Source organism: Myotis brandtii, unplaced genomic scaffold, assembly GCF_000412655.1.
Source record: "Myotis brandtii unplaced genomic scaffold, ASM41265v1 scaffold898, whole genome shotgun sequence".
Lineage (NCBI taxonomy): Eukaryota > Metazoa > Chordata > Mammalia > Chiroptera > Vespertilionidae > Myotis > Myotis brandtii.
The window spans coordinates 1,392,086-1,408,378 of record NW_005371683.1 but is presented as its reverse complement, the minus strand read 5'-3'; the positions used below and the strand labels follow the sequence as shown (position 1 = coordinate 1,408,378).

The following is a 16,293-nucleotide window of genomic DNA, read 5'->3' as shown; positions in this document are numbered from 1 at the left end:
GAGACTTTCTTCCCCTGGCTCCAGAATCAGGCGGTTTGGGGCTCCTCCGAAGCCTCCTGGCTCCGTTGATGCTGCCTAGAACACTTGATTTGACCAGCGGTTGTGGTGATTATGGTGGTATCACAATTTGACTAAGTTCTGCTCCAGATATAGAATAAATTGGAGGGTAAAGGGAGAGATGCAGGGGCCGGAGAGGACAAAGAGCCAGTTAAATAATCCAAGAAGGGGCGGGGGGTGTGGTAAGGAAAGGAAAAGGAAGTTACAGCAAGAAGAAACAGATAAGCCACGGAGAAGGCAGCCTGGCAAGAATGCCCTAAATTAAACACTCTCAGCAGGTAAAACCTGGGTAAGCTTTTTCACATCTGCATTTGGTAAGTCAGGCCTGGAGTGTGGAGCGGTTAAGTAACCAGCATATGACAGACAAGCCAGATACCTTCTCAGACAGGGACAAAAAGGCAGGAAGTGCTGGTCAGTTGAGGGATGGAGACGGCAAGAGGAAGGGAGAAGCTACATCCCTGCTGACTGTCCCCTGACCTTGTTCTTGGGAGCAAGCAGGTGGGGATGTATTACAATGTGTGTGTGTGTGTGTGTGTGTGTGTGTGTGTGCTTATTTTAGTTATTTTTTATTGATTAATTTTAGAGAAAGGGAGGAAGTGGCGGGGGTGGGGGAGGGGGGAGAGAGAGAGAAACATTGATTTGTTGTTCGACTTATTTATGCATTTCTTGGTTGTTTCCTGTATGTGTCCTGACCAGGGATGGAACCCGCAGTCTTGAGTATCGGGGGTGATGCTCTAACCAACGGGCTACCCGGCCAGGGCTACAATGTGGTTTTGACCCAAAGTTTCATCAACATTGGCTTTCTCCCTTGGGTTAGTCCTGGCCTAGTGTCAGGCACCCCCGATCCAGCTGCTCCGGGACCTCACAATTCGTGCAGGTGAGACACTGGCCTCTGTTCTGTGTCAGCGTTCTGGATAAACTCAAAGATGAATTTCACCTGGGTCTCGTAGGCTTGGACTGAGATTCTCTCGTTGATTCCGTGTATGCTGCGGGGGAAGAGAGAGTCCATAGCTGAAGCACGAGTATTATTGGGGAGCACTCCCCACCCCATACTCTTGAAACCAGTGGCGTTTGACCCTCTGGGGTAGGAAGTGGGCAAGTGGGAGAGGCCATTTGTAGGAAGTGAGGTTTCCTAGGAGCCCGTGGCAAACCACAGTGGGGGTAACTAATAAACCCTGGGGAGTTCAAAATCATCTCCGGCTCAGGACTCACTCAATAATTTCTCCTCTGAAGAGAAATGATCTTTCTCATTCTCTTTCTCTCAGGCCAGGGCCCCCAGCTAGATTTTTCTTGAAGCCAGCACGACTCCCATCCCCACCCCCACATTACTAGGGGCACAAGAGGTTCGGGAGGGCAACTGTCTAGAGTATTTATGGGGTTCTTTACCTAGGAATGTCACTCTCAGACCTCATGCCCACAACCTGCCTCTCCACAACGCAAAACAACACAAACAAAACTCACATGTAACTTCAAAGATGAAGGGAAATAAAGAATAATGACTTGCCCCTTCATTAAAAACAAACCAACCCCAACCCCCCCCCCAAAAAAAAACCCCACACAAACCCATGAGAGCTGTTCTTAAGCTCATATTCAAATATTTTCATTCTGTTGGCAACTAACTGTGAAGAAATCGGGTCCAGATATGACCAGGAGCAGAGAAATACATGGAGATCATCCTCCCACACCCCAGGTGTAGAATTCGCTGAAGAACCCACAGAACAGTAATTGACACACAGCAGTTAAAATGGGTGATCCTGTCTTAGGTTCTTATGGTGTGTGTCCTTCTGAGAATTCAAAGCAGGTGCCCATCTTTGACCTCACGTGTGTCTGCATTTCACTGAGTGGTAATTAAGAACTCTGCAGTCTCCCCCTTTTGGAGGAGAAAATGAGGTTCAGATGGAAAGCACTCTCCCAAAGGGAGGATTAGCTGGGATTAGCACTCAAGGGCCCTAATTCCCCCAGGTTCTCTCCAATCATCTTTTTCATATCTCCGTCCCTGAAAAATAGTGACCAATTCCCACACGTCCTGGGGAGTGGCAAGACGGGCAGTGAGGAAAGCTGGCCAGGTGGGTTCTACAATGTCTCCATTTCAGTTTGTGCAGACCCTGGCCTTCTCCCATGCTGTGGACTTTCAGGAGAAAGCAGTGGGGGAAGGGACAGGTCAGTTGTAGCAAACTTGGTCTACTCACTCACCCACGGAAGTCCTGAGGCTGCAGGTAGAGGGGGTTGAACCGATAGATGCCAGTGGTGAGGTTTGTATAGTGTCGGCTGTCTGTTTGAGCAATACAAATACCTAGAAAGGGAAGATCAAGAGGAAGCGGGTTTTATGTGAGTAACCAAGCCAAGGAAGAGGTTGGTGGTGGGCTGGCTGAAAAATTAGGACCCCTCGCTCACTGCAGAGCAAAACCTGGGCCCTCCTGGGAGCCTGCAGCTATGAATATCTCACTGAAACACCGTTTCAGCCAGAAACATGGAAGATCCTCCCTTGGGCATTAGTGAGATATCCCTTCAATGATCCAAAGCTTTGTCCTCTCTCCACGATGACCATGGAGGCCAATACCTTTATTTCATACCCATAGCTAGGTATGTTTAGACACCTACAAGGGTGAGAAAAAGTAAGTTTTTAGTTGTTTGTGTGGAAAAATATATAATACAAGAATACATAATAATAAAAGAATAAACTCTGTGTTTCGTGTACTCACAATTGTAAACCTACTTTTGCCCACCCCTGTAGGTATCCAGAAATCAAACTAGCACTTCTTTATTGCCTCTACTTTCATCTGTATCATCCTAGATCAAAGAGAAACACCCTCTGGAGAACTTTACTGCTATAAAATGCGATCTTCTTAAAGTGGAACATCACTGCCTGTTATTCTCATCCTCTGTCTTCTGAGAGGTTTGGAAAGTCCCAGGAATTCTCCAGCGCCCCACATTCCTGAAGCCGCTCACCCAATTCCCCAGTTGGGGCTGGGACTTGTCCTGATAGGAGTGTTCTTGGGAAAAGAGCCCCTGGAGCATTAGTTGAAGTGTGATGGAGTGAAATGAAATGGTAACTTGTCTTTTTTTTTTTTTAATATATTTTATTGATTTTAGAGAGGAAGGGAGAGGGAGAGATAGAAACATCAATGATGAGAATCATTGATTGGCTGCCTCCTGCACACCCCCTACTGGGGATCGAGCCTGAAACCCAGGCATGTGCCCTTGGCCGGAATCGAACCTGGGACCCTTCAGTCCACAGACCGACGCTCTATCCATTGAGCCAAACCAGCTAGGGCAGTAACTTGTCTTTTGTTCTATTTTTCACTCTTGGTTGCAGATGGGTAACTAGGCCCTTCACAATTTCTTGCTTTGGGGATTTCTGCCAGTTGATTGCTGCCTATCTTTTTTTTTTCTGCAAAAACCTAACTTTGTCACTGGGATTATGGCAGATGCCCCAGTAGAGAGCCTTTGATGGCCAAGGGAGGAGACGATGCAATGGTGAGGACAACGGTCCCTGGATAGGGGGATCCAGGCCCTGCTCTGGGCAGGAGTCTGAGGAGGTGGCAGACCTCAGAGGGGATGGCTGCTTGGTATCTTCAGATCTAGAGTCAAAGGTCCTACTCTCCACACAGGCCAGGGAATGAACCAGAGGAAATCTCCAACCTACGAAGTGACCTTGTGAGTAGGACAATGGATGTCTCAGAGGTAACCACAAGGACCAATGACCATTGGCCAAGGGACTCCAATGCTGTGTTGCTACATAAAACCTTGAGGGCCTGATTCAAGGTGGGAAGGGTGGGGTCCTGGGAGGCCTCATTAACGTCTGAGATTGAATATCTTGAGGATTCGGACTTACTGTCAGATTTAAGTTGATTAAAAAAACAAGGTTGCTTTTTTTTTTTCATGCCTAAGTTTGTGGATGTAGAATTTCACAGTAAGCTCTTTAAGGGCTCATGCCTAGCAGAGGGGTAGGTCCTAAGTATGAGCTTAGACAATGTTTGAGGGGATCCATGATTAAGCCTAGATAAAGAAACCGGACCCAGTTCTTAACATTAGAGCATTTCCTCTTCACACCACAGACCAGAGATTCTCAAACTGTGGTCAGCCATTAGCTGCTGTTAGAATCCCCTGGGGCATCTGCTTAGAAGGCAGATTCCAGGTTCCTCTCCAGAGTTGGTTAACCCAAATCTTTGGGTATAGGTCCAGGTAATCTGCATTTTAGTAAGTTCCCTAGGGGGATCCTCTTCCACTCTTAAATTCAAGAGCCACTGTCTACAAAGTGAAGGTACACAGAGGTACTGCTGCTGGGAGAGAAGGGTGTAATTGCCAATGGTGTAGGCTGGGAGGTGTTGCTGGGCTTCTGATTCTGAGCTTTGCTGCTGAGCTGTATCCTAGAATGGATCAGAACCAGACCAGGGGAAACTTGGCTGCCTCCATGTCTCTTCCAGGGGATGAGGACTCTGGGCCGATCCTCTCCTCCATTCACTCTGGTCTAGGTTAGCCAAGAACCCAGGCTTGACCTGACCTAATTTATTGTTTCTGCTCCTTTCCTGTTTGCTTTCTCACTTCCACTCCAGGGAAGGGGGTGGAGACCCAACAGGAGGGGAAGTAGCCAGCTGTTTTTAGGCTCAACAGCTGGGGTGGGGGTGGGGGAGTGGACATTGGATAGAAAACAGTTCCAGCCCCCACCTCCCTCCAGCCACAGCTGATGAAGTCATTACCTGGAGCAACAATGTTGATTTCCGGGAAGACGGACTGTATGGTCTGGCGGATCAGCTGGTAGCCCAAGGCCTGGTCATCAGAGGGACTGACAGGCAGGGGCTCAAAGCTCTCCAACACATGGAACTGGACCCGGTCATCCACCACAATATCCTTGGCCAGTTTAAGGACCTTCAGGGAAGACACAAAGGGAGTTTGATTTCTTACTAATCTGCTAACCAACTACTATAGGAATTAAAACAGCCCTGATTTTTCTTGAGCAAGGCAGAGCTCTGGAGTTACAGAGGAGGCTCATTTTAGCACTGGGACCTAAGTTCAGCCAATTGGCTACAGGAAATAGAAGAGCTGGGTCTTCCTGGAAAGCCATCTACAGCAGAGTCAATTTACGCTACATGTTCGGAGACTTGCCTCATAGCCAGGAGGCAGGAAGGGAATTGGAAAATCAGGAAATGATGGGTCTTTTCCTTGGGTGGTGAGTCATGGGCTGAGTAAGATGGTAGGAGTCAGCAGAATGCGAATCTCAACCATCTCGAGGGGAATAGATGTGATGACCTCACTTCAACCTGGGATAGTGGTGATGAACAGGTCACACTTTGCTTTCCCCTCTCTGGGCATCCCTGCTTCCTGTTTGTAACCAACGGCACTGGGACCAGGAAGATGAGTTCAGCACAGACAAAAAGTCAGGAGTTGGGGGACTGGTGGTAAAGTTTTCTCTTTGCCTCCTTTCCTCAGGAAGGAACCCGAGGGAGCTCCTAGAAAAATTCAGTCTGAAATGACTAGAGATGAATCCAGGAAAGGTTCTGGCAGGATGTAGACCAGACCCTGAGGATTAGGTCACATGGAGCCATGTGGGACTGGACCAGGAGGCTGGCTTAGGGTGGCCCCCAAACCCACCCAGCCACGCAGGGAAAGCTCCACCACTAGTCTCAACCCATTGGACCAGCAGGTGCTGTAGAGCTGCCTCTGTCCTAGACAGAGGAGTGTCCCATAGTCGGGGGATCACCTAAATGGGGGCATTATCTCAAGAGTACCCCTTTCCGGTCAGTGTTTCTTAGAAGCATGCTAGGACCTGAGTCTGGAAAGGAAATGAGGGCTCTTACTTCTGGCTTAAAAGCCACCATTTGAACCAAACCAATATCCCCACTTTTGGATTGGGGGCGGGAGGAAGGGTTGACTCAGGGCTTATTTTCACTCTACGCTTATATCCCAAATACAATAATACAAAAATATATAGTCTTGGCATATTCTTGACGCACTGGGGGTTTCCTGAAGTCATTCCCTTTGAGGTGGGTTGGGACTGTGCCTGCTGTCCCCCCTGACCCAAATTACTTAGATCCCTGCTCCCAGAAATTGAAGAGGGCACCCAGATTGTACCCCCCAGTGAGAGGCCACCGGAGCTCAGTCTTCTCACTAGCTGCTAGGCTGGGGCTCATCTCACTCCTGACTCAAGGCAAGTCCTGTGCCTACCTCATTGCTATACTTCCAGGACTAAGAACATTAAAGGCATGCAAGAAGGGTTGGACACCTGAAATTTAAAAGATGTGGACCAATAAAAATAATACTGGGAGTTGTCTCATTAAGTAGCTTATCCAGGGTTAGGCAGTCAGTACCACTGGGCTGGGTGTCTAAACCTAGTCAAAAAGACAACATTTAATTGCTTCCACAGTACACCAGATTGCAGTGGGGAGGAGTAGAGCTAGCAAGAAGGGCGGGGCTCATCCTATATAATAAAAGACTCATATGCAAATTACCCCCTCAACTGGGAGGAGTTTGACCAGGCGGTGGGGTGGGGCCAGCCAGCCAACTCCCCCCTGGCCAGCCTGATGGGCCCCAATTGGAGCCCAGCCGGACCCCACCTGTGCACAAATTTGTGCACTGGGCCTCTAGTTTAAAATGAATTCCCTAAAGGTATGAATTCTGAGCCAGAATTTGAAGGAAGGATATGAAACTGATGGAGAAAAGGCAAGAAGCAGTCTGCACATGGAAAGGGGTATGTACAAAAACCGAAGATGACACCAAACTTTGTGCCTCAGTCACTTACTGCCGTATTACCTTGGGAAAGCCCCCTCGCCTCTCTGTGCTTCAGCTTGCTCATCTGTTAACATGTGGGTAATAGTAGCACCTACCTGGTAAGTGGTTGTGTCCATTACTGAAGTTAATACATGTAATGTGCTTAGGCCAGTGCCTGGCACATAGTAAAGGCTCAGTAAGGATTAGCTGCTAGTTGCCTGTTTAGACTAGAGCAGTGGTTCTCAACCTTGGCTGCACATTAGAATCACCTGGGAATCTTTTTAAAATCATGATTTCTGGGCCTCATTCTCCGGAAATTCTGTTTCTTTGTTACTAATGTTGTGGCCCCCAAACCATAACAAAGAAACAGAATTTCCGGAGGGTGAGGCCCAGAAATCAGGATTTTAAAAAGATTCCCAGGTGATTCTAATGTGCAGCCAAGGTTGAGAACCACTGGACTAGAGGGACTGTCCTGGGCAATAATCAGAGGCACAAGAATGGGACTAGGAGGAGGGGCTCGTCAGTGGTCAAAGGGACCCCCAAGTTACTTTAGAGCACATTAGTCTCTCATTTCTCTAAACTCCTCTAGCCCTTATAGCACATTCCTACAACAGTATGTTGTTCTCTGTTTTATGTGTACATACATTTTCCTCTCAAGGGGATGGTAAGCAAGGACAACGAATACAGTGGGGCCTTGACTAACGAGTTTTTCGAGATACGAGCCGTCTCTCGGCCGATTTTTTGCTTTGAGTTGCGAGCTAAAATTTGGGTTACGAGCCAGCTTCAGATACCCCACCGCTAGTTGGCGCAGCGAACGTCCCAGTGAACGCCACAACATCAGTCCAGCATCACGTGTCTCACTCGTTCACTTTTTGATTTGACATACGAGTAATTTGAGTTACGAGCTCCGTCACGGAACGAATTAAACTCGTAAGTCAAGGCCCCACTGTACTAAAAAACTGGTGAGTCCAGCTTCCGTCCTGTGGTAAGGCTGCTCATTATAACATCCCCGACGGGTTGTCATCCAGCCTGGGCTTGAACACTTCCAGTGGCAGAAAGCTCACCATCACGTGTTCTATTTCATTCTACCTTTGAGCAACTCAGCTATGAATGTCTTTCTTATAATGAACTGAGATATGACTTCCTGTAAGCCAAATCCTTTTTTTTTTTTTGTATTGTGTGGAGAGCAGCTACAGTGTTTGGACAGGTTCAAGCCTCGGACTAATGAGAAGGCACAGTCCTCTCATGGCCACGTGCAAGTCCCAGCTTGGAGGGCAGAGCCCTCCCAGCACAATTATAGCCAATAGCTGTAGTTGTAAGCTTGAACCTATGGTCCGAACACGTGGCCCCACCTGCCTGAGTGATGTGGGCTTGATAGAGTTCAGGTGCATGTAATTGAGTAGGAGAACGTTGTAAACATCTTGACCACGCCCTTACTTTGCCTTGTGGAATCTGGCTATAAAATAAAGACATGGCTTGTGGTCCGTGGCACTGTCTCTCCATCAGATAGGGTAGCATCCCACCCAGCCTCAGCTTTATTCTCTTGTCTGTCTTTTCTAATCCTTCACCGCCCCCCACTCAGGTTCACCCTTGGCCGTGCTGGCGCGGCACAGTATTGCATGTACTTTACAGGATAGAATATAGTACTAGACACATCATGAACACCGGCAGAATGTCACCTCTGTGGAGATTAGAGGCAGTGCTCTTGCTGCCTGAATCTGTTCCCCAGGCCTGTGCGTAAGGATCTCAATCTCAGCGTAAATGCCCCCTCAGAGGGGGCTGACCACTCTATGTAAAGCTTCTCAGTGCTCCTCTCCCACCCCTAAATCACTTTGTGACACATCATCCTATAATTTCCTTGGGGATGCTTACCTCTTTAAAAAACCACTGTGTTCACTGATTCCTTGCTGGTTGCTGTCTTCCCCACTGGACCCTATGCACCTCTGGAGTGGGAATCTTGTCACCACTTTCCCAAGTGCTCATATGAATGTGTAACTGATAGTCGCCACTCAAAAACACCCGGGGAGGGAGGAGGGAAGGAAGGAAGGAAAAAAAGAAGGAATCTTCTGCATTGCCCTCTAGATGAGTGGACATCCAGCCTCTCAGGAGCTCATTACCATCCCAGGCCCCATATTCCCAAACTCTCCTTCAAGGGGGGCTCCCTGAAGCATCTTCCAATGGTCTTATTTCTATCCCTTGAGGCCCATTCAGAACAAATCTTCCTTTCCACCTGGTGGCCTATTGTATTTCTGAAGACCGTGGAGACCTATCTACACCCACAACGTGGGAAAGACCAGTAAAGGTGGAGGAAGAGGACTCTGGGAGCTGTTTGTGCTTCCGCAGGACCAGCCCAGGGCTCTGTACCCATGGCCCCCAGACCAGCAGGGAGTGAGTGTCCCTGATGCATGGAACTGGGGCACGAGGGAGTGGAGTGACCAGGACAAAGGGTGCTGTGTGTTTTGGGGATGATGGAGGCTTTCCATTCCTCACTGGGCAGGTGGGCAGGATGGGCCTAGGGCTTCCAGGGCTTTCATCAGATCGACAGGGAAGGAAAGCCGCTGTGGCAGGGGACGAGAGAGGAGGGAAGGGCGGCAGAGCCTGGGGAGATGAAAGCCCCAGCTGGTGGAAACAGCCCTTGAAAAGGGCATGGAGTGGGAATGAGGCTGGAAAAAAACTGGTGGAAAGAAGCTCAATGAGGGGAATTCAGTGATTTCCTGGCCCCATGAGCCCCCAGGGAGAGGACAAAGGTTGGCACCTGATGAAAAGAAATAGCGCCCGGGGCTCACATGAGTCCCAACTCCCCTGGAGGGGCAGGCTGTTAACCTGTCTCCACCCACAGCCCTTCCGCAAAGAGGGGTGTGCCTCCCACCCTGTGTGACAGCAAAACTTTCCGTGGGGAAGGACTCAGGGAGAAAGGACCACAGATGTCTAAGTGTGGCTGCACCTTGATGAACTGCATCAGGCACCCAGGAAACTGCCCACCCCTAACTCTGCTTAACTCGGAATGTGTTATTTACCCGATAGTGGTTCAGTTGCCCCTTTTGATCATTTTTTGAAGGATCAGATTTACTTTTTGAATTCTTTTTAGCTCCACCTGATGTTTAAATAAGCTAGATTTTCCCTTAGATGTCAAATATTCGGTGTCATTTCTACTCACCCTTCAGCTTCCAGCTCAAATGTCACTTCCTCAGGGAAGCCTTGCGTGTGCCCATACAAGATCTGGTTCCTCATTATATTCTCTAATAGCACCTGGTCCCTTTCGTCACAGCACTCATCACAATCTGCCATTACTCATTCATTGTTATAGTTTTGAAGTTGATGTTTGCAGCGGACCATTGCAAGGCTCTGTCATCAACCCTGTTCTCTCCTAACTGTACATATCCTTCCTGTGAGATTGTACTGATGCCAGAGATTTCACTTATGCTAACAGCACCCCAGCCTGTATCTCTAGTTCATCCTCTCTTCAGGCCTGAGGTATTCATAATTATCTATTAATATATTACGAGCTTCTCAACCTTCTGAACCATTACATTTCTCTGTGAAGGTGCTCTTCTCAAATTCCCAATTTTGGTTGAAGGGATCAGCACCTGGCCAACTACTCAGATGAAAAAACCTTACTAAGTGGTTCTCAACCTTCCTAAAGCCTCGACCCTTTAATACAGTTCCTCATGTTGTGGTGACCCCCAACCATAAAATTATTTTCGTTGTTACTTCATAACTGTAATTTTGCTACTTTGCTACTGTTACGAATCGTAATGTAAATATGTATTTTCAGGGATGTATTTTCAGGGGTTGAGAACCGCTGCTAGAGCCATCCCACTTTCTTTATCCCAGCTTTCTTTCACCGCACACCTCTTGCAGGCACCCTCTTCTCCACCGCATGACCATGGCCTTGGTTCAGACCTTCATGCCCTCTGCCTGAGAGGTCACCACAGCTGCCTGTCTCTTCCTGCTCCAGCACTTCCTTTGCATTGCTGCCATCATCACTCCCTAAGCGAATCTGAGCAGATCACTGCCCTGTTGGAAGCACTCCCTTTTGTCCACAACTAGAGCCCACACTCATCAGCAAGACATACAAGGCCTTGATCTCCAACTGCGCCTCCATTTCCATCTCTCGTCATTTCCCCCCAGTTTATCCTACTCTTCATGCGAATCTGAGCAGATCACTGCCCTGTTGGAAGCACTCTGACAGTTCCCTTCTGTCCACAACTAGAGCCCACACTCATCAGAATGACATACAAGGCCTTGATCTCCAACTGCATCTCCATTTCCATCTCTCGTCATTTCCCCCCAGTTTATTCTACTCTTCTGCTTTCCTTGACTTGAGCCTTCCTCTAAATGCCGTACTTCTAGCAGAGTCCTATTTGTCCTTTAAGTCCCAGCTCCGATTTCCAGTGGTTGGAAAAGACGTTCCTGACCCTCACAGGGTAGCATCAGTTCCCTTCTCTGAATTGGTCCTATTTTCCTTTGTTTGTCCCGAATTGTTATAATCATAGTGTAGTGTGGTAGCTTAAAGCACAGAGCACAGAGTCTGGAACTGGGCTGCTGGACGGGGAATCTTGGGCATGTTATTTGCCCATCTCAGTTTCCCCATGAAATGAGGACAATACAATTCCTACCTCATAGGGTGGTTGTGGGGATTAAATGAGTGTGTGTCTATCTTAGGACAGGACCACCTGCAGAGCAAGCCCACTATGTTTGCTACTATTATTTACTAGTATTCATTGCCCACCCCCAGACTCCAAGTTTTCCCCAAACCACAGATCTCCTATCCTAGCCAAGTACCTGGTCCAAAGGGAGCCTTTGAAAAATGTTGGTTGAACAAATGAGAGACTGGGCCAGCCCGGGGATTGCAGCTAAACCAGTCGTCAGGAAGATAGGGTACGCACCTCCTGGACCGTCTGTGCAGGGTGAATCCTGAAGTTGACTGTAGCCTGGGCCACTGGGGGGATGACGTTCACCTAGAGGGAGAAATACACAGCCTGGTCTGAGCCAATCTCAAATCCCCACACCCGACCCCTGCCCAGGAAATGCCAACTACCACCAGGAGGAGGGAGAGGGAGCTGATTTGACTTCAAGGTCTGGGGCTGACTTTTTTTCATAATTTATCTTTATTGTTGAAAGCATTACAGGTGCCCCTGCCCCCCCCACCCCCCATTTTTTTTTTTCCACCCTGCTCCCCTTCCTCCCCCGGCCTTCACCGCACTATTGTCTGTGTCCATGGGGCTTAATCTTTTTAGTCAGCCCCTTGTCTTCCCTGGGCCCTTGACATGGGGCTGTGTTCAGAGCTAGAGGTGTGTCTGCTTCAGGGCAGATCTTTGTGTTTCTTGGGCCTGGAGGCACCTCAGAGAACTGCTCGGAACAAACAGTTCCTCTGTGATGCCCGGCACCTGTTTTGGCCCTGTGTGGCACCTTTGGCAGTCTTCTGTGACTGCTCTCCTTCCCAGGGTGCCTAGGACCTTTCTGCAAGGGCTAGTGTTAGGGCGTCCACAGGGCAGGGCGCCCGGAGCCTCGCAGGCCCATCATGGCAGGTCTGATCCCGAGGGGGTCAGGATGCTGCTGCTGCTGGTGGTTTCCCACATCAATTGTGAAATCGGACTCTGTTCTCTGCCTCCAGGAAGAACCAGGACTAACTAGAGAACAGAGTTAAGCTATGGAGGCATTTTTCCCCCTCAGAGGCCATGAGAAAACAGATTCCCCAATCGCATATCTTTCTTTTAATCGGTATGTGCAAAAAAGCACCAGACTAGGGACAGAACTGGGCTGTTACAAATTAGACGTCTGATTTTGAGTAAGTGCAACCCCTTCCTTCTTTCCTTCCTTCCTTCCTTCCTTCCTTCCTTCCTTCCTTCTTCCTTCCTTCCTTCCTTCCTTCCTTCCTTCCTTCCTTCCTTCCTTCCTTCCTTCCTTCCTTCCTTCCTTCCTTCCTTCCTTCCTTCCTTCCTTCCTTCCTTCCTTCCTTCCTTCCTTCCTTCCTTCCTTCCTTCCTTCCTTCCTTCCTTCCTTCCTTCCTTCCTTCCTTCCTTCCTTCCTTCCTTCCTTCCTCTTTCTTGTTGACAGTATTACAGATGTCTCCCATTTTCTCCCTTTTTAGCCCCCCTTCACTCAACCCCCTATACCTCTGTTTCTTAACTGGCAATTGGGGCACTAGTACTCACACAGCTGTTAGGAAGATCAAATGGAGTAACAAATGTTAACGTATTCTGGACAGATAAAGATACCATTGGGATTCAAGGACACAGTACTATTATTTCGTGGACACCCTAGGCTGCTGGTGGAGATAGTTCTGGTCTGGCTGACATGTGTCAGCAATTATTTCTGAGGTCCCATTCACTTCTCCTCAACCTGGGCTCCACAAGACTACATTGTATTCTAAGTGAACGGTGCTAGTGGAAGTTGTGTTGGTGGTGTTATACTAATAGGAGTGGTCTATTACCTCAGAAAGGTCTATTACTTCATGATTTCAGAAAGGCCTACACCCGTGCTAAATAGCATGGCTGGGCTTCCTTTAAACCAGTGGTTCTCAACCTTCTGGCCCTTTAAATACAGTTCCTCATGTTGTGACCCAACCATCAAATTATTTTCGTTGCTACTTCATAACTGTAATGTTGCTACTGTTATGAATCGTCATATAAATACCTGATATGCAGGATGGTCTTAGGCGACCCCTGTGAAAGGGTCGTTCGACCGCCAAAGGGGTCGCGACCCACAGGTTGAGAACCACTGCTTTAAACAGAGATGCCCTGAGTGGCCAGTCCAATTGGAAGTAAACCAATTTGCTGAAAAGTAGCTCTTAGAATAAGAATGTACCAATGTATTTCTCACTTGAAAATTATTTCTATAAAACTAAACCTCATAGACAATTGGTTCGCCAAGGCCACCCAATATTTAGTGTATTTTGAGAATGACAATATGTATATTTTAAGTGCTGTATATATATATCACAAATGTTATAGATTTTATAAATGGCAGATGAGTTTCTCTTTTAAACTAAGGGTAACACTAGGGAAAAAATACATTAAATTAATCACTCATTAAATTTGTTAGGTGGGTATATCTTTCAAAATATAAGTAAGAGTAATAAGAAAGATCTTTGATAATAGATAGGTTAGAAACCTTTAGTCTACATGACCAAAAATGCTAGGTTAATATACTAGTATAACAGGTTGAATGAGTATAGGTCACAAGGATTAACTCCCAAATAAAACCTCTTCACACTAGGGTAATGTTTTTTTGTGTGTGTGTGTGTGTTGTTTTTTTTTTTGTACAACCCAAAGAACATGGACACCCCCTAAACTACTAATATCCAAAATCTGGCCAGCGATTTCAGAGCCTTTGTAGACCTCAGCTAGAACGCTTGCTCTTGAGGCGTACCCAGCTGAGGACACAGGCAGTTCAGCACTGGGCCTTCCTATTATTCCAACTGTAACCAGATGAGGAAGGAGGAGCCAGGGGATAAAGCCAAGGAATGGAGGGCCGGGCGGGCAGTGAGCAAAAGGTGTATGGGAGGGACCAGATGATGTTACCTTGATCCCTGCATTGAACATGGTGACTGCCGTAGTGGTCCTGACCAGCGCATTGGTTATATCCTCTCTCTCCATTAACCTAAGCAAAAGGACTAAGGTCAGATGTTGTCCAATGGGGGAAAAATGAGTTGGAGGACCACCCGCTTTCTGGAACCTGTAAGAGATCTTTAAGGCTAGGGGGATGTCCTATCTATGAATTACATATTCTGTTTGGCGGCTGAGGAACAATTATTAGTCAGGCCCAGTAGAGCCAAGGAGAGGGGACTGGGTGATGGGTAGGTATGGGGTGGGGGTGGGGGGGTGTGAGGGAAGGAAAGATAAAACTTTACCTGCTTACAAGGGGCCAAAATAGCCACAGGTTGTTGAAGATGACATTGGCAGGGAAGGAAAACTGAAAGAAAGAACCAGGTCAGCAGGATTTCAGAGGGGTCAGCATAACAGGGTCGCTGTACCTGAGGCCTGGGTCTCTTCCTGCTTTAGATCTGCCTGAGGGCCCTCAGCCGTAGCCTCAAGGATGAGTGGGAACCGGCTCCCAACGGGTGCCTGGGTGTGTTAGGTCTTAGGGTCTCAGATAAGCACCAAGAACCTCCAGGAACAAGCCAGATCCTTGTGTCTTGGCTCAGCCGCTGGCTGAGAGTGAGTGAGAATGGGCAGAGCACTGGTACGCAGTAGGGCCCTTTTATTACTCTCAAGGCGACTTCTCTGCCACCCTTTCTTCCTCTCCCACTGCTGCCCGGGAGCACGTGAGACTTCTTCCCACACCTCATTAGCCAGTTGCTGCAACGTCATCTTCAAGGGCCCACTTCCAAACATGTTTGGCATGGGAGTCTGCTCCAGTCTGGAAGAGAAAAGGAGTTCTTGCCCAACCCCAGGCAGAGATTCAGAGTCTGAAGAGGAGGAGGAACGTGGCCAGGAGGTCCCCTATTCACCTCCACCAATGAACCATCCAAAGATCGCAAAACACAAGCAAGACCACCTCTTCTCCACCAGCAGGAGCTGTCTCTTCTACCCAGTCTGAGTTAGGGCACTCTCCCCACCCCCATATCACTTACCACACAGTAGCCCAATTGTTAGTCTCCTCCACTAATTGTGAGTTACTTGAGGAAACACTGTCTGTTTTTTCCACGACTGTTATGCCCGTGACCAGGCACAAAGCCTGAGCAGGGTAGACAGTCAGTTGAATGTTTAATTCAATAAATACAGTTCTTCTTTCCACTTTGCTAAAAACACACCCACCCAGATAGTGGTAAACACTGGTACAGAGCCTCCTGTCCTCGCCCACACCCAGCAGCCTTTATTTATCTCTGTCCTCTTCTCAGGGCAGGTGGGGAATTTAGACAGCGTACGTCATTGCCGGCTTGGATTTCTAACTTCTGGTCTGGACCTTGGACTAGCCCAGCGACTTGACCTAGCTTTTGTTTGCTGGCCTTTGCTTGCCATATGGGTAGGTCTCCTTCTGACCGCTCACTCTTGCCTGGGTACTGGTGGCTCTGTCCTCCCTGCAGCCCTCACCCTGGCTTCTCAGCCCCACTTCAGGGCAGGACACTCAAACTCAGAGTGGGAAAGCGCCAGGCCTTCCATCCCGGGCCTGGCTAGGGAGCAGGGCCAGGGGTGGCTCACCGGCTGACAGCAGCTGCGAGGATGCCAATGCTAGTCTCCTTCGGAGGAGCTGAGGAGTGGCCCGGAGTCTTGTTCACTTCCAGCATGAGGTCAAGTGAACCCTTCTCTGAGACCGAAACCCTGCAGGGAAGGATCAGAGAGGGCCCTCCTATCTTCTTCTCACCTGAAATTATCCCATAGGCCCGCAGGCCGATCTGCACAGTGGTCGGGTGGGCTAGGGGGTCAGCTTCATGCTACTTAAAGAAATCTACACTTTAAGAAGAGGAGGGGAAGGGGAGCCCAGAACCCATCAAAGCTCAGGGATATGAAAGCAAGAGGAATAAACTATAGTTGTTTCAGCGTGGCTTACAGTTACTAGGCGGGGGTCATCTCAGATGGGCGA

At 48.4% G+C, this 16,293-nt stretch overlaps 1 protein-coding gene across 1 annotated transcript in view; it reads right to left on the bottom strand.

Annotated features, from left to right (window-relative positions):
- Nucleotides 1-749: 749 nt before the first annotated feature.
- The window catches only part of PM20D1 (peptidase M20 domain containing 1), a 30,105-nt gene continuing 14,561 nt past the window's right edge, over nt 750-16,293 (bottom strand). Inside the window, exons 6-13 of the mRNA XM_005885251.2 lie at nt 15,912-16,031; nt 15,054-15,129; nt 14,621-14,682; nt 14,292-14,370; nt 11,655-11,726; nt 4,758-4,926; nt 2,251-2,350; nt 750-1,043 (exon numbers count right to left, since the gene is read on the bottom strand). Coding sequence (XP_005885313.1) covers nt 920-1,043; nt 2,251-2,350; nt 4,758-4,926; nt 11,655-11,726; nt 14,292-14,370; nt 14,621-14,682; nt 15,054-15,129; nt 15,912-16,031 — 802 coding nt within the window. The 3' untranslated portion in view covers nt 750-919. The remainder of the gene's footprint in view (nt 1,044-2,250; nt 2,351-4,757; nt 4,927-11,654; nt 11,727-14,291; nt 14,371-14,620; nt 14,683-15,053; nt 15,130-15,911; nt 16,032-16,293) is intronic.